At 38.3% G+C, this 18807-nt stretch overlaps 2 protein-coding genes across 6 annotated transcripts in view; one reads left to right on the forward strand and one right to left on the reverse strand.

Moving 5' to 3' along the window:
* The first annotated feature begins 288 nt into the window (after positions 1 to 288).
* On the forward strand, positions 289 to 15955 carry LOC102220791 (pyroglutamyl-peptidase 1). Of its 5 annotated transcripts, XM_023346721.1 has the most exons (7): positions 302 to 632; positions 707 to 759; positions 837 to 953; positions 1276 to 1502; positions 1574 to 1750; positions 12646 to 12713; positions 12801 to 12891. In XM_023346721.1, the coding sequence occupies exons 1-6, from the start codon at positions 602 to 604 to the stop codon at positions 12710 to 12712; spliced, it is 672 nt and encodes a 223-aa protein (XP_023202489.1). In that variant the 5' UTR covers positions 302 to 601; the 3' UTR covers position 12713; positions 12801 to 12891. The 5 variants fall into 5 exon arrangements, with proteins under 5 accessions (XP_023202497.1, XP_023202489.1, XP_005802089.1 ...); XM_023346729.1 differs by lacking the exons at positions 12646 to 12713; positions 12801 to 12891 and adding an exon at positions 15461 to 15955 and having other exon boundaries at positions 289 to 632; XM_023346716.1 differs by lacking the exon at positions 12646 to 12713 and having other exon boundaries at positions 313 to 632; positions 12801 to 14674.
* The window catches only part of LOC102221045 (insulin-like growth factor 1 receptor), an 87908-nt gene continuing 77102 nt past the window's right edge, over positions 8002 to 18807 (reverse strand). The window contains exons 17-21 of the mRNA XM_014469857.2: positions 18248 to 18352; positions 17258 to 17417; positions 16919 to 17048; positions 14700 to 14834; positions 8002 to 11003 (exon numbers count right to left, since the gene is read on the reverse strand). Coding sequence (XP_014325343.1) covers positions 10478 to 11003; positions 14700 to 14834; positions 16919 to 17048; positions 17258 to 17417; positions 18248 to 18352 — 1056 coding nt within the window. The 3' untranslated portion in view covers positions 8002 to 10477. The remainder of the gene's footprint in view (positions 11004 to 14699; positions 14835 to 16918; positions 17049 to 17257; positions 17418 to 18247; positions 18353 to 18807) is intronic.

An 18807-nucleotide genomic window follows, 5' to 3' on the forward strand; every position in this document is an offset into this window, starting at 1 on the left:
GTAATTTGCAATATAGTTTTTTTCTTTCTATGTTTAATCAATAGCATCAGTGTAGTTTTTGTTGTGCCTGGTTTGCATCAAATGTTAGATGTTTCAGTAAATTAAAAACCTTTTGTTGGCAATTCTATTATGTACATATAAAGATACGTAGATATTTTTTTTAGTTTTCATAATTTTGGATGTGACAGAAGGGAAAAATGCTTTCTCATATAACTTTCGTAAAGGACTGTTATGATTAACTGTGAGCAATGGGGTGTTTTTGTTTCTGGTAATGTTTTGTATTTTAATAACAAACATCAACTTCTCTGATTGTTCAAATGATTCTAAATGAAAATAATTTTGTGATAGTGGGCATTGAAATGTAAGTATATTACTAAATGTCTGAGTAACGATCTATCACTTTGCAATTCGGTCTACTTGTAGTCTACCCAGGCTCCTTTTATCATTAGTTTGCCTGAAGCACATGAACGCACCCCTTCTGATAACTTCAGTTATTAAATGGAATGGCTCCTCCTGGCGGACGCATCGTAAATTACAAGGAGTACAAACGTTTTCACTCTTGTTTACTCTGTTTGCTACCCTCTATTAGCTTGGAGACGCTATGAGCGAAAGAGAAATTGTTGTTGTTACAGGTAAAATAAGAATTTGCTCAATGATATGTACACTCTTCATACTTTTAAAAACACGTGTTGAATACACTTTGAAGGGTTTGGACCGTTCAGACAGTTCTTGGTGAACCCCAGCTGGACAACAGCCCAGGTAAGGCCCAATGTTTGGAAAACAGAGTCCTGTTTACCTCTCTGGTTAATTTTAGCTGTGTGTTTCGTTTACCGCAGGGATTAAAGTTGGCCGGGATGGGACAGCGCATCGATGTTTACATCAAGGAACTGCCAGTTAGCTACAGTTCAACCCAGAGGATTATTGCTGAGCTTTGGCAGACCCTTAAACCAAAGGTAGAAATAAAAATTTGGGTTTGACACACCTAAAAGACCTAATAGAAATCATCATGCAAAGCATTCAAAATGTTAGTTAAAGGTCTGTACTACTCTTTTTTTTTTGTAAATTGGTGTTTTGTTTTTGTTAAAAATAAGAAGATATTATATTGGTAGTTGTTGGCATTATTTGCCTTGTTATTTTGATCCTTAGGGTAACCACAATATACCTGTGAAATAAGACATGATATCACTATGTGTAATTTTTGCTACAGTATCTATAGAGAATACACATTTTTGAAACACAAGAAGCTGAATCATGTTTGCATGCTTGTATTCAAAGTTTGCTGTTCACCTGGGCATAGCCAGAGGTTCCAGTCTTGTCATTTTGGAGCAAACTGGTAAGAACAGCGGATATAGCACCCGAGACGTTTGCAACTGCTGCCCCACAGATCACCGCTGCATCGTAGGCGGCCCAGAGAAACTGGACTCCGTTGTTAATATGAGGGCCATCTCCAAGCACTTTAAGCAAGCAGGAATGGATGTGGTTCATTCTAGAGATGCTGGCAGGTAGGCAGCCAGCCCTTTTTCTGATCTGCATTAACAGACGCAAGTATAAGGTCGCGCTTTCTTCTTTTCAGATACTTGTGTGATTTTGCTTATTACTGCTCACTGTATCATGGTGAGAGGAGAGCAGCTTTCATCCATATACCCTCATCTGGCAGTTTATCCTCGGCTGAGAGACTGGTACCTCTTCTTCAGGAAACAATTGTCATGATGCTTGATCAGCTGGAAGAAGCCAAATATCACTCAGAAACGTAGGTAGATTTTCACTCAGCATGCTTTGAACTTTTCCACTATTGTCACTTTACAACTGTGGGGTAATTCACTGAGATTTGAAATGAAAGGTTAACAAAAACAATCTGTGAACATTATTACTGAAATTTTGCCACAAAATTGATTTAATTCAGCTTGGGGCCATTTAAGTGAGCCTTCTCACTATGTGAATATGCTTTGATCTAAACTCTTATCTTTTTACCTCAGTCTCAAGTATTTTACAGCCTCCTTTAGGTTTTCTTCCAAAATTGTCCTGTATGCAGAAAAATAAAACAAACAAGCATAACTCTCATTTACTTATTTATTCAAAATTTCAGAAAAAAGTAAAATACAAGAAATTCTCTTATACACATTTTTGAGACGGCTTGTCAAAAATACACCATCTCAGCTATACGTGTGAAAAAACAACTTTGAGGCCTCAGATACAGAGCTTGAAAAGAAGACAGAGACTAGAGAAAACAGTTTGATTATTCTTCCCCTGTCAAGTTATGAACACAGAATTTAATAAGTGTAGTAGCAGTAGAAGACCAAGGCCCCTCCGAAGGTTTTAGGAATGCAGATGAAATAAAACAAAAACAGACATGAGTGAATCGATACACCTCAAACCTAATTATTGCAGGAGACTGCTGTGATGCCTTCTCCATAAACCTGACGTTTTTTAATGAAAAAAATTGAAAGAATGTGAGTATGATTATGGTTACACTCTACAGTAAATTAAAGAACGACTTGTGAAACTTTAAATTATCTTTTTCTAACTACGTTGTTCACTTGTTACCTGAACTACCCGTAATTTATGCAACATCCCTTTCCTGGCTCTGTCCATGTTGGAAATGTTGCAGATTTGACAGGTTTGGGATCTAATAGTAACTGGTAGCTCCTCCCTTAGCATATCAGTGACTCCTAAGAACTGAAAAACAAAAATATTTAACGATTTCTGGACAAACATAAACACACAGATATGTTAACGTCTTGAACTTTTTTGCTTGTCAGTGGTGGTTTCTGTAAAGAAATTCAGCAGCAACTTGGCTCTTTAAAAAACATGAATAGATTGTTCAGTTGCATGATTAAGAGGACTGAGCACCAAACTTTTACATTAAAAGTTACCTTGTTGGTAACTTCTAATTTGAAAAAAAGGAAAAGAAAAAGCCCACTTTCCTCCAAGTCCGTCAATATGCCAATGGCCATGAGTAAAACGTGCAGCTGAGGCTTTGAAAGAGGTTTTGAGGTGTTGGAGCTGCTTCGCTTCCTTGTACAGTTAACATTTTTGGTGATGCTGTAAGATCCACTGTGGTGACTAAACTGGCAGCACTAAAAGTGGTGTGTATAGATACAGTGGAAACACAACCCCTGTTAACATGCCTGCTTATATGTAAAAAGTGAAATCATGATAAACCATGTCAGAACGTTTTCCTCCTTTAATGTACTACAAACTTGAAAAACAAACCAAAAATCTTTGAGAGAAGAGCACAAAAGAGTTTCCAAGGTTTTAGATCAGACAGTTCAAAGAGTCAACATCAGGTTGAGAAATTGGGGCGCAACAATGACATTACCAGACACTGGACAACATCTGAAGTTAGTGGAAAGACGAGAAGAAAACTGGTCAGGAAGTCTGGCAAGTACTGACTGTGTAGCATGTGAGATTATGGTCTCCTGTGTTCTTTATGTGTCTAGGCTAAGGAGTAGAATGACAAACTGGAATCCAATCCAATTTTGCAAAAACACATTTGACATTTCCCTAGCCCATGACATGAAAATGTGTTGCAGTTCAACAAAACCAGTGTTTAATTTTTGGGGGGCTATGTTTTTAAAAAGGTGTTTAGAACAAACAAGGCACCTTAGCAAAAAAAATAAATAAATAAATAAAAAAAACCTCATACACTCAGTGATGCAAAATGGTGGTAGAGTCATGCCTTGAAGCTTAGATTGAATGGTCCCATACAACATAGTTTAATGGGGGACACATTTACATTACAACAGTGTTTTGAGTGGGTCACATTAGAGAGGGTTAAAACTCTGAAATGGTTTATCTTGGTCCAACTCTTGAACATGTCAGAAATCTGGCATTTTACCAGCGGTGTGTAAACGTTTTATATCAATTGTAATGTCTGAAAGATCAAAACTAGGAAAATCACATGGACACAACATTTCTAATCGATACATGACAAAGAACCACGTGGAGTTTACAGAAATGATAAAACTAAATAGCGGCTTTTTAGCTCTCTGCCACTTATAATCGAAAAGTGTTTTTTTATGCTTACAGAAGGTAGAAACAGGTACAAGGTGAGATTTTCCTTTTTCTTAGATGCTTTGCGTGAAAACTACATATCTGTCCTTGTTACATTCACAACACTTATTGATACTTCAGGCAGAACTTAAATGCTGTCGGTTTTGGAATAAAGTGAAGGTTTTAAAATGGCATATCACCTGCAAGTAGAACCGCATACATATGTGGTGTGTTTTTTATTTATTTCATTCTTGGAGGTAAATAACCCATTTCCCTTTCTTAATATTTCCTGTGTCACCTTTTTAAGATTTCTTTATAAATACATTTTTGATGAGATTCTGGTGGTTGTGATTTGAGGAGTTGAAGGTTGTGACAATAGGTCGGAACTCAGTGGAGATGGAATGTTTGGCTCTGTTTCATCACATACTGATCCACAATGGTTGTTCATGATCCTGCTGAAAAACAGTGAAGTTTTGTCAGCTCTGTGGTGTCTTTATTCTAAATTTGAGATAGAAACTTGATTTTTTTCGTAAAACCAGTCGTGTGGGCATTCACAGGCCGAACTCATTCCACCTTCTGTCCCGGTCTGCTTTATATGAGGTTTTATCTAGATCCCTGTGGATTTTTTAAAAATTTAACTAGGTGAGGTTTATCCTAAAATTTAAGAGTGAGATGTATTTGTTTTTGCTTATACACATATTTAAAAAGAGTGAGGTAGATATATGCCTGAATGGAAGAAAAAAAAGAAAAAAACAACAACAAAAAAAACAAGTACCCTCGCCATGACATCAAGGACAATGCATACATAAAATAATAAAAATATTAAACCAAGTTTGTACTTATTTATGGGGCATTTTTACAGTGATTTTTACTGGTATTCAAAAGGAAAATACAACAATAAATAAATAAACACTCCTACAAGGAAAATAAGTTTAAGAGGAGAAAAAAAAAAGAAAATCACCAGGCAACATTAGAAATCCTTCAACACACTTTTTACTATTCAGCCATTTTAAGACCTTTTATTTTCAATCGTGACATTGAAACTTGTTCCCTTCCCTGGACTTTTACCCATCCTTTATTTGGCTTTCAGATGTGGCTTTTGAAATCTCATCTTGAAATTTTGATACTAGCAGGAGTGATGTCATTTTGTGCTCGAGAGGATAAAATGAAAATTGCAAACTTTAAATGCTTAGAGTATATGGTTGACATATTTAAGGCAAACAAGAGAACCCAGTTAGCCCTATTTACTGGAGATTAGGCATGAGATGGATGGGTTTACAAAACCAGATCTTGTCTGAAGTGCCGTCTTGTATGTCGGAGCTAATCCTGACTTTGAAAGGAGGCACAGGGAGGGGAGGTTTGCTGTTAGAGACCAGCAAAGGGAAGGGAAGAGGAAACTGTTTCACTTTAGAAAACATGAGAGGGGTGACTTAGAAAGGGGCAAAAGGTGAGGCAAGTAAAGGAGAGGAGAATGTGTGGGGAAAGCAAAGCCTTTACTTTAACCTGAGATTAAATCGTACCTAGGGGGCAACACTAGGCACAGTGCTAAACAATAATAATAGAAAAAAACAAAACAAAGGGTGTAGAAGTACAAGCTCACACATCGAGCTAACATGTTCATCTCTAATAATTATATATATTGACAAAATAACAAGAGACATAGTCATTAAAAAAGGCAATGAATGAAATTTAGTGTTACTCAAAATCTTGAGGGGTAACTTTCTTTTATTTTTTGTTTTAAACAGAGCTTAAAGATATAAAAAGGGACTGCTGTGGAGATCATAAAATAGCAAACCTGAAGGAGTTCTCTATATATAGATATATTTATATATATAACATCCAAAAAGAGAAAAAGAATAAAATAGCAGCTTTGTTCTGTACAGACATAGAGGCAAACATTTTTAAAAGTATAAAAAAGTTGTATTTAATTTTTTTTTAAAAGTGACAAAACCCAATGATGTGTATAAAAATGATCCTGCAGTCTAAAATGCAACTGTAAGACCTTTCCTGTGTGTTTGAAATGCAAGAAAGACCAATAATGACCATTTTTAGAGACTTGAACGTTTGCCTCTAGGCTACGAAATCTGATCCAACAGCCTCTCAATTGATGCCTCCAATTTGTTGCTGTGGTTTTGATACCACTGGATCTGAACAATGTTCATCTCAAAACTTTGAGAAAGTAAAGCAGGGTGACAAGCTGGGTTGCCAGCTCTAGAGGACCAATGATTTGCACTGAAACATACACTGCCTGGACAAAAAAAAGTCGCCACCAAAAAATGGTCACACTCTCTAATATTTTGTTGGACCGCCTTTAGCTTTGATTACAGCCCGCATTCGCTGTGGCATTGTTTCAATAAGCTTCTGCAGTGTCACAAGATTTATTTCCATCCAGTGTTGCATTAATCTTTCACCAAGATCTTGTATTGATGATGGGAGAGTCTGACCACTGCGCAAAGCCTTCTCCAGCACATCCCAAAGATTCTCAATGGGGTTAAGGTCTGGACTCTGTGGTGGCCAATCCATGTGTGAAAAAGATGTCTCATGCTCCCTGAACCACTCTTTCACAATGTGAGCCCGATGAATCCTGGCATTGTCATCTTGGAATATGCCCGTTCCATTTGGGAAGACAAAATCCATTGATGGAATAACCTGGTCATTCAGTATATTCAGGTGGTCAGCTGACCTCATTCTTTGGGCACACAATGTTGCTGAACCTAGACCTGACCAACTGCAGCAACCCCAGATCATAGCACTGCCCCCACAGGCTTGTACAGTAGGCACTAGGCATGATGGATGCATCACTTCACCTGCCTCTCTTCTTACCCTGATGCGCCCATCACTCTGGAACAGGGTAAATCTGGCCTCATCAGACCACATGACCCTCTTCCATTCCTCCAGAGTCCAATCTTTATGCTCCCTAGCAAACTGAAGCCTTTTTTTCTAGTTAGCCTTACTGATTAGAGGTTTTCTTACGGCTACACAGCTGTTCAATCCCAACCCCTTGAGTTCCCTTCGCATTGTGCGTGTGGAAATGCTTTTGCGTTCACAATTAAACATACTCCTGAGTTCTGCTGTTGTTTTTCTTCGATTTGATTTGACCAAATGTTTAAGTAATCGCCAATCACGATCATTCAGGATTTTTTTCTGACCACATTTCTTCCTGGAAGACGATGGTTCCCCACCATCCTTCTGGTTTTTAATGATGCGTTGGACAGTTCTTAACCCAATTCTAGTAGTTTCTGCAATCTCCTTAGATGTTGTCTCTGCTTGATGCATGCCAATGATTTGACCCTTCTTAAACAGACTAACGTCTTTTCCACGACCACAGGATGTGTCTTTTGCCATGGTTGTTTAAGAAATGAGGAGTTACTCATTGCATCAGCTGGGGTTAAATAACTTGTTGCCAGCTGAAAGATAATCGCCTATGCAGTACTTATCCAATAGGAGGCTTGTACCTGTTTGCTTAGTTAAATCCAGGTGGCGACTTTTTTTTCGGCCAGGCAGTGTATTTCAAACTAAAGAATAGACTGAGATAGTAATTCAGAGTTGTTGTTTTTTGGACCAAACATATGTGAAAAGGGATTTTCCGGAGGTGGAACACATTTTTTATTAGTTCTTGAATTAGATTCAAGAACTGCAGGTACTATTGGTAGTTGAATGTCATTAATAAATTATAATCAGATTTTCAAATGTTTTATAACATGATTTGAGTGCATCTGTATCATGCTGATATGTTATATTTTTTGGTTCATTCTGTGAGAAACCACATTTTTACATCAGTTTGAAACAATGTAATGTCACAGCTGTACTTTCTCTTTGTTAAAGAGCACAAGCTATGCTGCATGATATGAGGTATGTTACAAATACTAGCACAGCATTTTCAGCATTTTTCTCTCCTGTTTATATTAATTTCCCAAAATTCAGCCAAACTGGGCAATTCTGTCTTATTACTGAGTTTCAGCCATAATAATTTTGGGGCTCATCTGGGATTGCTTTTTGAACTGATTGTTTAATTGATTAGGCTTAAGTGGTTTCTGGTAATTCGACTTGGGACTGGGTGATAAATATGTTTTTCCCTAATGCAGATCAAATCGCTTACTCAGATCTCCCCCAGCCATTAAAAAAAAAAAAAACTCTTTAGCATCCAGACTGTTTACAAGTTGTAACAAAGGTAAAAATAACAGCCCAACAATTTAGTTTTTAGTGACAGACGCTAAATTAACAAATAAATAGGTTTACAAATGAAAACAGTCCTGCATCATGAACTTTTAGAGAAGTGATACACTTGAAACAACTCTGACATTTTATCATCCTGGATGAGAGAGCCATCAGCTCATTGCCACAAAAGCTGCTCAAGTTTTATTAAAAGCTACATTTTGGCTAATAATCTTGCAAAAGAGGAAAGACTAGTTGAGGGCTGCAGCGCAAAAATCCGTCAAGGCACCTTGTCTTGATGGGAGTATCTACAAAGATAAAAAACACTTACAACACTAGGCAGCCAGCAAACAAAGAGTAGTTTTATGTGACCTTTCTCAATACTCAGTACTAACGATAAAGTGTTAGTAATTTGATGCCTTTATGAAACAGCTTTTAAAGTTTTTATTCTGCCATCTCTTAGCCTGTCGCAGGTGTAAATATTATGCTAAACATTGATTGCATAATCAGTTTCTAGATAGATTGTACTGTATTGTTAATTTTAAACCCTACAGAGTAACTTGTAATGATTTTTCCGAGATTTTCCATTTACTTCCCATGTGTTTAAATCGCTGATGTGTCAAAGCATGTCCCATGTTTTCTCTCTCATGCTGTGCAAACAGTTGTTTATTTGGATATTTTGTTTAGTAGTTAAAAGTTTTGCAATCTTGTCAGCTGTCAGTGGTAACGAATTTGTATTTTCCCTGTAATATCAGTTATCACATGTTTTTTGCAAAAATAGTTGCCAGTCAAATATAATCTTTTCAAAATGAGACAAAAATAGTATCTTAACCTTTGGAGCCAGACTCGTTAAGTCATTTCTAATGCTGGATTATGTGAGAGGACAGCTGCAACTTTTATTAACCTGACGAATCTGAGTTGTGTTTTGCCACTGAAGTCAGAGGTTGAATGTAATTAGAGTGATTAGGAATGAACTTACATGTCTCGCTGTGTAATGCTATAAATCATAAATATATTGAAATATTTTTACATTGTATCACCCAGTCCTGTGTCTTATGGTTTATGCCTCGAATATGAATGTTAAAACCTTGATCTACTTTTTGTTTAATTAATATGGGGGGATAAAATATTTTTATATAGCAGTTGTTTAGTTGTTCAGAACTAAAGATCAATTTTATTGATCTTTAGTTTTATTGACTATAGTTCATAGTTAATGAACTATTTTTCAATGCATACATTGTGGTTATTATTTTTAAAAGTAGGATTGATTGGAATGAATACTGTATTGTAGTTTTAGTTTCAATGTTTGTTTTTGAGGATCTGACTGCATGTAGTAACAGATTTACAGCCAAAATGATTTATTTATTATCAGCTTTTATCGCTATCAACATAAATAGCACAAAATAGTGCAATCAAATTCAAAGTCTGCATTCTCCATCTCCAATCACAATATTGTGGCTGCTTATGACCTGACAGTCACTTCTTTAAGTAAAGTCTTGTACCTGATATTGTGTTTGGGCTGGCTTCTGCTTATGATGTGTTATTTGGCCCAGCATAATCTGTTAACAATTGCATTTAAATTTAGTAAAAACATTCTAAGTTATATGGCAAGTATTTTTTTTTCTTTATTGCACAGGAGGATTTGATTTGTCATTAACTCTGAATCACAGTTTTTAACAAAAAAGAGGACACCCTTAGGAGACTGAAGGAAAAGCTTGATTTGGCAAAAGTTTGGCAGATACAAAACAGGCCTACCAATTTAACCCACACCTGACAGGATCACGTAGAAAATAATAATATTTAAGAGTCTTGTTTTTAAAGGAGATTTTGCCACACAACATGAACCCGGCTGGCTCACAAAAAGGAGGAGCTTTACCATAATGTAGAGAGAATGATGGGATTCTATAAATAGACGCTCAATATATTCATCACATCCTCTCTGAAATCCTCAGGACAAAAGTGCTCTTCTGTTGGTTTTGCTGGCAGATATGCTAAAAAGATTTTTTCTTGAGTTCATGTAGAAGTCTGTGTGCCAATATACATCCTTCCTTCTTGAAGGGCTTGTATGTAACAATGTCGGCCGCACAGGAAGGAGTCCCCCAATGTGTCTGAGCCACCAAACTCCACATGCCTCAGCAGGTTTCTGTGCTGTTATACCGTTCTCAGAGTTTGTGTTCTCTGGTCGTTCCACGCCTTAAATGGAGTGGAGAGCCCATCTACTGGCACACAGTAGAAACAAAGTAATTTTCTTACCTCGCCCAACTCTCCTGAAGAGACTGAGAGGTTTTAGTTACCCTGTGTGAGAGGAAGAGGAGATGCTCGACTGATATCAGCAGGCCGACGACTGGGGCAGCGGTAACGCCCGCTCGTTCTTTCTGCCTCCGTTCATGTGTGCGTACGGCTCCAACTCATCAAAGTTGGGCCGCAGGACCACCACAGGCCCGTTGGGCAAAGCATGTCCTGAGTGCTTGTCCGAGCCCTGTCCCGAAGACGTCATGGCCGAGGGCAGAGGCCCCGGTGGCGAATGGGACACACATCCTAGTAAGGGAGTATTTGGGCCTTGCAAGGGGGATAACTGCTGCGAGGAAGGAGGTGACCTGCTTCCCATACACCCAGACGGGGGAACGCCAGCAGCTGATGGTTGCCTGGTAGATACAGGGTCCAGTGGAATGTTCTCCATGTTCTCCACCTCCATGTCGAGCTCCTCCATGTCCGGCGGCTTGTTCTCCTCACTGTAGAAGAAGCTCACCTCCTGGAAGTGGGGATCCAGATCCCCTTTGATGCTGCTGATGATCTCCAGGAAGGACGGACGCATCTTGGGGTTGTACTGCCAGCACATCCTCATCAGCTCAAACCTGAGGGGAGCACATCGTATGAATGCCATGGCGATTAAAGAATTTGCTCCTTAAATTTTGAACTTTGTTAAAGAAAGAAATCTGAGCCATATATTCTATTTTGGCCCTGATAACACCACTTTGGATTTTTGAAAACTGATAGATTATAATATTCTGTTTGGCCAATCAAAATTATTTCAAAAGTGGATAGATGACTTTGCTGCTGCAGCACTTCAACAACTTGCTGTAATTGATAGGACCAAGAACTCTTGTCTCAGTTCTTTCTGCCAAGTTATTAGGTTCAGGGGTGCAGTTATTTTTTCATATTGTACCAGGCTGGTTTGAATAGATGTTTTTCACCCCAGTAAAATATATTTTTTAAGAACTACATTTATTACTTGTTTACTTGGAATGCTTTTGACTGTTAGTCAAAAGACTAATAGACAACTGTGACAAAAAGCAACAAGAAAAGGAGCCTGTAATGTTTTCAAAGCACTGTTAAGCATAGCCAAAATTAATGTATTGTCAGGGTTTAACATCCACCTTGTGCTTTAAAAGTGGTTGAAATAAGTAATATGGTCCTTAGAAGTAAATTTTCAATCAAAGTTAAGATTCATTTTGCCCTCTGACAATCAAAGCAGGAAGAAATGTGAACGAGTGCAGACTTGTGGAGAATTTGGCCAAATTAAAATCCACTACATGTGTGCAAAGAGAACAGAAAAGTGCAAACAGATTTAGAGAACTTTACAAAAAGCAAGATTATTAATGCTGCACTATAGAATAAGATTCCTAAATTACACTTCAATGTCAGAATCCAAAATTATATGCAAAAACCTGAATAACGAGACTGTGTAAATTGATGAATTGAATGTTTTAGGTAGAGAACTACTTGCACTGCAGTGGTTTAAATGGTTTGGAGGCATGCCTGGATGCAGCGTTTAATCATTGTAAGCCTGTTTCTCACCAGCAGGTGGCAGGAGAGACTGACATTTCTAGGTTTTTGAGCTCTTTTGACATTTAAGCTCAGTTTGCTGATGTGTTTTGACTTTAAAGTTGTGTACAAACAAAATATTAAAGTTATAAAATACAGTAACAAGTTATAGATTTACATAAATAGCCTTAGCTGCTGTTTTTCCATCGTCTTCTACAGGTGTAAATATAAAAAGCATGTCCCATCTGTTATAAATCTGCCCTTTTTTTACTTCATTCAAACGCTTCAAATATGTTGATGGGTATGTCTCCTCTCCCATAATGTCTAGTTTTCTAACAAAGACTAATCTTTGGCGCAGAGGCGTATTGACACTACTTGTAAATCTAGAAGTTAACTTTATGGCTGCTTCAAAGATTTGCAATTTTGATGTTTTTCTACCACAGCACAATGCGTGCTGTTAGATCCGTTATGTAAAATCCACTCAGTGGAGCAGTAAGTCTTCCTTCAGGTTACTGTGCCAGGCCAGCAACCGAGCTTTGGGAATGTCAAAACAACACCATAAAAAGAGAGAATTATTACAGTTTTGTGTGGTTCTGCACCACATGCCGCAACTTCAATTATACACAAACAAGCTAAGAATACTCTCTAAGGCTCACTGACATAAACACCTCAGCCATCTCAGGCTCCGTTACCGCTGTTCCCCCTCAGTCTTGTTTGTCTTCTCTCCTTGAGGCCTTCTTGGCGTTCAGAATCAGTCCTGCAGCTAGGTGCCAGCTGTTCTCCTCCCAGAGAAATTTGAGGTAGAGCTTGACTAAGCCCAGGTCTAACTTCTCATTCTGGAGCAGCAGAGGGGGTGGCTGACTTTTTTTTTTGTTTGTTTTTGCCAGAATTGCAGGAAGCATCTCAAAGTTGACATATGATGTCCAAACCCACGCAGAGGAGAGTTCTAATGAAAAGAAATCTAATACTTTCGGCTGTGCTGACACACCACAGTAACCTGCCTTCTGCTTCGTCCAATATCTGGTGTCCAGTACACTTGTTGATGCTAAGTTATAAAACAGGTTAAAAACCTGACTTCTTGTCAGCATCTTGTCATTTGTGCCATTAGTGGAAACTCACTTCTAACCTGTCAAAACCAGAGTTGTTTCAATTATATATGCCATATGTTTCAATTAAATATAGCCTCAGCTATGCTATCGTATACTTTGCTGTTTATTCCTTCTGTCAATGTTTTGTTTAGCACTAGGCTGGTGTCCATTGCCATCCTGAAATTTCTCACCAGGGTTTATCAGTGCTCATCTCAGCCGGTGTTTAATTTCAGGCACTGGTCAAATAACACAGTGTCAGTGATGCAGATTTTAAACTGTTGTGACCAATAAGATGCTGAGTGTCACATGAAAATACTGCGGAGGTATTGCACTTGGTGAGCCCAGGATGTCGCTCTGTACATATCTGTAGCACTGAGATTTTTTTTTTTACCTCCTTTGTTCATAGCTAATATAAATATGGGCCCTCTTCCGGTCTGGTGGCCAGTTTCTAAGAAAAATCAGTCACTCTATCACATCGTATTTATACACCAGGGAAATAGAAAGCTATGGATTGACAAATTTAAAGTTTACTGAAACTCATAGACTTAATAAGAAACACAAATGTAAAGAATTCCACGATTTACATTTATTTTAAACATATTATTAGATCCCCTTTACCCCGCAAGCAAGTATAATCAATGGACGGATAAATAATCTGTAATAATTCTACTGCAATAATAAAAACTGATTCATTGTAAGTTTTGTAATACATCTTTAACAGAGTTGTCAATAAAAGTGTCTGGCACCATGTAGTCTCTTTTGTTCGTAACCCTGCTTGAAAGAAGCAACTTTAGTCCGTAGGCAAGTTGTGTGACTCACAGCTACCTGAGGAATACTTTGCATGGAGACGTTGAAAAACATCCAAATATGACTCATCTTACTGCATGTTTTCCTCCCTACTTCCACTTTGTGTTATCCCCTCTATTCATCACTCTTTGTCTAAATGTCTGGCTTCAGTAGTCTTCCTCAAGTCTCCTTTAAAACACCAAAGCATAGGGGGCCACGAGCAGCGGCCTGACTCCACTGCATGCCGCTCAAAGACAAAAAAAAGCTAAGCCCTTACTCCAGCACCACCTCTGTAACACAATCCACACACTCCTGTAATCAGGACAAAACTGTTGGGGCTGCCATAGAAACCAGAGGTTTGTGCCTGCACAACACTCAGCCCTATTTTTTGTTCTGCTTGCGCTCTTTCTAAGGTGAGGTCAGCCGTGTGGAGCGGCAGGGGAGAGCGCAGAATGCCTTCTTATTGAGGTCAAAGAAACGCATACAGTGTATGCAGCCCTACATGCTGAGAGTCATCAGTCTTCTATTTCCGCCTCTCAAAAAGCAGGAATGTTTTCACAAAGAAATCACAAATATGTTAATAGCTTCTGATGCGCTTATTCCTGTTGCTTGTCCCTCTCAATAACGATTCCCACAGTCGGAATGACTGGCATCTTTCACACACCGGTTGTGGCATTCCTTCTATGGGCCGATATCGACGAGTGAGGAGGCTCCCGGCTGCCAGCTGACCGTCTAAGTCATGCCGTCAACTGGCTGCTTTTAACCGCTGACGTTAATGTCAGCCCTCACTGCAGCGAACGCACGCGGTATCTCTTACCCTTAAAACCTCAACCTAAAATAGACGCGTGGTAAAATATTGACCGGACAGAGGAGGCATAGAGAGCAGTTCATTCTTTCAATCACAAGACTTACAGCATGTCCGGGCAGTTGTCGGGTTTGTCCAGGAGTCCCCCTTCCATGACAAAGCGCAGCACTTGTTCATTGGACATGCCCTGGTAAGGCTGTTCAGCTAAGGTGGCGATCTCCCACAGCACGACACCAAATGACCTGGAGAGTTACATCAAAAAACAAACATGACGCCATGTTTCTGGAGTTTAAATAGAAAACTTCAAAATTATTCTATAATTAATTTCTCTTTAAAAAACATTGAAATTCTCCACATTCTTATTTAAAGTCAAGTAAACATTTCTTAAACTAGTGGGAGTTTTTGTTTTCTTGTTTTATCATAGCAAAAATACACAGCAGATTGACTGGGATTAGCTACAAACTAATCTCTGTAAGATATAACAGTAATCTAATCTAACCCCCTATTAAAAAAATATCAGAACTACTCCTTTATGAAATAATGATTTATTCTTGCTAAATTAAATAAGTAGAACAGAGATCTTAAATAAGACAGGCATGGACTTGATATTTATTTGGAGCAAAGAATGAACAGAATGTCAACATCTCCATAAAATCTCAAAAGAATGAATGGACAATACTTTTTTAGCTCAAAATGCAAAGCAGTCCTTCATGCATCAGTTGCTGACTCAAGTATACGTATACACACACCCCCACACACATATACAGTATATATAAATATATAACAGTCAGCACTGTTGGTTTTAAGCATAATGCAAACAAAATGAAGTAATATTTTTTGTCCATCTTGAATCCTGTCCTCCTTCCAGCTCACTCTTCAGACTGTTTTTGGATATGAGAATACCGAACAGACAGACGATCTGACATGCCTGCTTGTCCAAAATATGTCAACAAGACAACATGGGGGTAAACTGCAAAACAAGTCTAAATATAGACTATTTACAAGTCTAAATTTAAGTTAATCTAATTTCTAGCGATGTGTTTGACAAGTTTAGTTAAGGTTTTTTTTGAAGAAGAGAAATTGTTACTCAGTCCCTAGTTATATGTGTAGACCCTAGAAAGCATCAGCGATTAAATTTTTAAACCTACTGTCCTTTAATATGGACAAGTACATGATTCTGTCTTAAGGCTCATATTGTTTTAAAAATAAATATTTCAGCAAAGATATTCGGGTTCACCAAGTTTCTCCTTGTGTTTTTGGAGATTATATTTAGCTATTTTGCTCTTTCAAGCCCACAGAGGTCTACAAATTGTTTTCTATAACCAATTGCTTGATGACCATCAAGCAGTGATTAGGTGGAAACTAATTTGTACAAGAAAGAAACAAATGATTAAACTTCAATAAAATTGTAGCTGTTTTATGTTTTTCTGTTTTAATTTCTTGTTTAGTGTCATAATTTTTTATCATATATTTTTGCTTTATTTTGTGAAACACTTATTTAATTCTGTGATAAGGGGTGTACGTGTGTGATACATGCTACACATATAAATGTTATTCTCTATAAAAGAAAATGTTTGCATTCACCTATTGTTAATTTACTCTTTGAAAGTCTTATTTTCAAAGAGTTCCTTCAAATTAACCAGATTACAACACTCTATATGTTTCAGGAAGTGTTCCTTCTCTCCTGATTAACACACTACTCATGAAGCCCATAATTGGTTTGTCCCACACTAAACTTTAACATCAAAGAGGCGCAGGATGTAGTACACATGATGTGAAGGTGGGTTTGTGGTGTAAACACAAGCTCTCATTTGTGAACATCTGGAGCAGTTTATACCCACTCTTACAAACTAATCCGTGGGACACTTTGAGTTGGGGAACAAAAACTTGCAGGGGAGCTAGTAAACAGTGAGACTGCTACAGAGGTAGGGAACATGTGAGATTGCTGTAGGCTCAAAAATACAAAGTAAAAAAAAAAAAAAAAAATAGAGAGCTATAGTGTTTTGTAGAGCGGAAGGAATTTGCAAAGAGCAAGCCAGCAACCTAAACAGAAAAAAAAACAAAACATTTTGATGTTTTGGAAATACAAGCTGTCATGGCAGGAAACTCATGTTCAAACTGTTGAGTGAAAATCTTGTAAAGAATCCTGGCTGTGAAGTGAGCTGTAGGTTTATACAGTTGTGACCCCACAGCATGAACAGTTTTAGAGTATTATCCAACACAAAGAGAAAATATGCAGGCGGGTTAAAGCCCCCAGATTGATGCAGGTTCACACATGTATGAAGGAAGGCAGTCTTGTGTTTGTGTGAGCAGTTTGTTCCCATACCAGACATCAGACATTGTTGTGAAGACGCCATCTTTCAGTGACTCTGGAGACATCCAGCGAACTGGCAGCAGGCCCTTTCCTCCTTTTCGATAGTAATCCGTCTCATAAATATCTCTGGTCATGCCAAAATCTGACGGAAAAAAAAAAACAAAACAAACAGGTTGGGGGAGCCACTAAGTATCTCTTCAGGGGAAACTCCTGAAAGCAAAAATTTTCCCTCTCACAACCTCCCTCTTTCTGTCTGTCTACATTAAGACTCCACTGCCTCAGGCATTCACTTAGAATCAGTACAGCCTTGAGCAACCTGGGAGAGGAACACATAACATTTATGAGACCCACCTCCTATCTTCACCGTGAAGTCCTCCGCTACCATGCAGTTCCTGGCAGCCAGGTCTCTGTGGACAAACTTGTTGGCGTTCAGGTAAGCCATGCCATCTGCAATCTCCCCTGTCATCTGGATCATCTTTTTCAGCGGAGGCAGGACCTGAGAGGAGGTGTTCTGTTGCAGAGCAAGACGAGAAGATGATGAGACCTCAGAAGCTGCCCCAATGCTTTTAACAAAATTAGTTTTATCCATTTAATTAGGCTGTTTTCAGAAGCTTAAAACAAATTTCATACATATATCCACAAAGTCTACATTTAGAAAGCTATTAATATAAATATAGTTCTAATCAGAATGATAAAATAAGCCCTATAATGTGCTGTCCTTGTTTTTAATACTTTATTAATGCCTTATGCTTACAATACACAAAAACTCAGATTACAAAAGTTTTAAAAACAGACAAACAACAAAACAGCAAATTGAAGTAAAAAAAACTATCTTTTATGGCTTTCCTTCAAAAATGGAATCCTTCTCACAAATTTTCCACAAAGGACAGCGTTGATGCCACATCTAGTAGCTGTCCTGTCAACAGATTCTCCAGCCTGAGCTCTGGACTTTTGCAGTTCCTCCAGAGTTAATATTAGCCTCTTGTGTGCTTCTCTAACTAATACTCTCCTGCCTGTCCTGTCAGTTTAGGTGGACAGCCATGTCTTGCAATTTTCTTATATTCTTCCCAATTCAGGTGATGGATTAAACAGTGCTCTGTGGGATCTTCAAAGCTCAGGATATCGTTACCCTTACCAGGCTGTAAACTTCTCCAGTAACTTTATTGGTGTGTCTTAAACACTTAATAAAATCCATTGTTTGTGTGGTAGAAAAATGTAAAACAGTATGATTTTCATTTCTTAACCAATGTACTACTACAAATTACCTTCTGGCCCCTGGTTTTTGTGTGAAGGAAGGGGTGCGTGTGTGTGTGTGTGTGTTTGTCGGGAGACGTTGCTTACTTCATTACGAAGAGAGCGGAGGTGGCTCTTGAGATCCCCACGGGTCATCAACTCCATGATAACCAAAGTTGGTTGTCCCTGAGAGACCACACCCAGCAGCCGCACCTACACGTCAACAACAGCGGAAAATAAGTCGGCTGCACAAATTCAGAGAAACCAACATCATGTTACAAAGCTAAAATATTCATAATATTGTAGTGGAATTGTAATGCATACTTAAGAAGCACACAATTTATCTTTAACTAGCTCTGAAGATCACAAAAGGAAAAACAAGCTTTTACATTATTCAAAGTGAATTTAATTATGGAGCACTTGACTTTTTATCAGTGAAACATGAACAGAAACCCGTGGGAGCAGCGTTCTAAAAGGGGAATCTTTACCACTTCCATTTAACGCAGTTAATGAGGCCGTGATCACATTGATGTGAGAATGTAAAGAATCTCCAGGAGGCAGTTTCTTTGCCTCGGGCTACAGCTGCAGAGAACTACAAGCTCCAAGTCCTCATGCCCTGCTGGCCTCTCTCTCTGTTTGTGTATATGCAGAATAATTAGGAAGTAATG

This window comes from Xiphophorus maculatus, chromosome 2 (genome assembly GCF_002775205.1).
Source record: "Xiphophorus maculatus strain JP 163 A chromosome 2, X_maculatus-5.0-male, whole genome shotgun sequence".
NCBI classification, from domain to species: domain Eukaryota; kingdom Metazoa; phylum Chordata; class Actinopteri; order Cyprinodontiformes; family Poeciliidae; genus Xiphophorus; species Xiphophorus maculatus.

What these genes read in the sequence shown, in the direction of transcription:
- LOC102220791 (XM_023346716.1), top strand. Translation starts at nt 602, where the DNA reads ATGAGCGAAAGAGAAATTGTTGTTGTTACAG. An exon ending in CATTCTAGAGATGCTGGCAG is followed by an intron (nt 1,503 to 1,573) that starts GTAGGCAGCCAG and finishes TCTTCTTTTCAG; the next exon opens with ATACTTGTGTGATTTTGCTT. An exon ending in GCCAAATATCACTCAGAAAC is followed by an intron (nt 1,751 to 12,800) that starts GTAGGTAGATTT and finishes TGTTTTTGCCAG; the next exon opens with AATTGCAGGAAGCATCTCAA.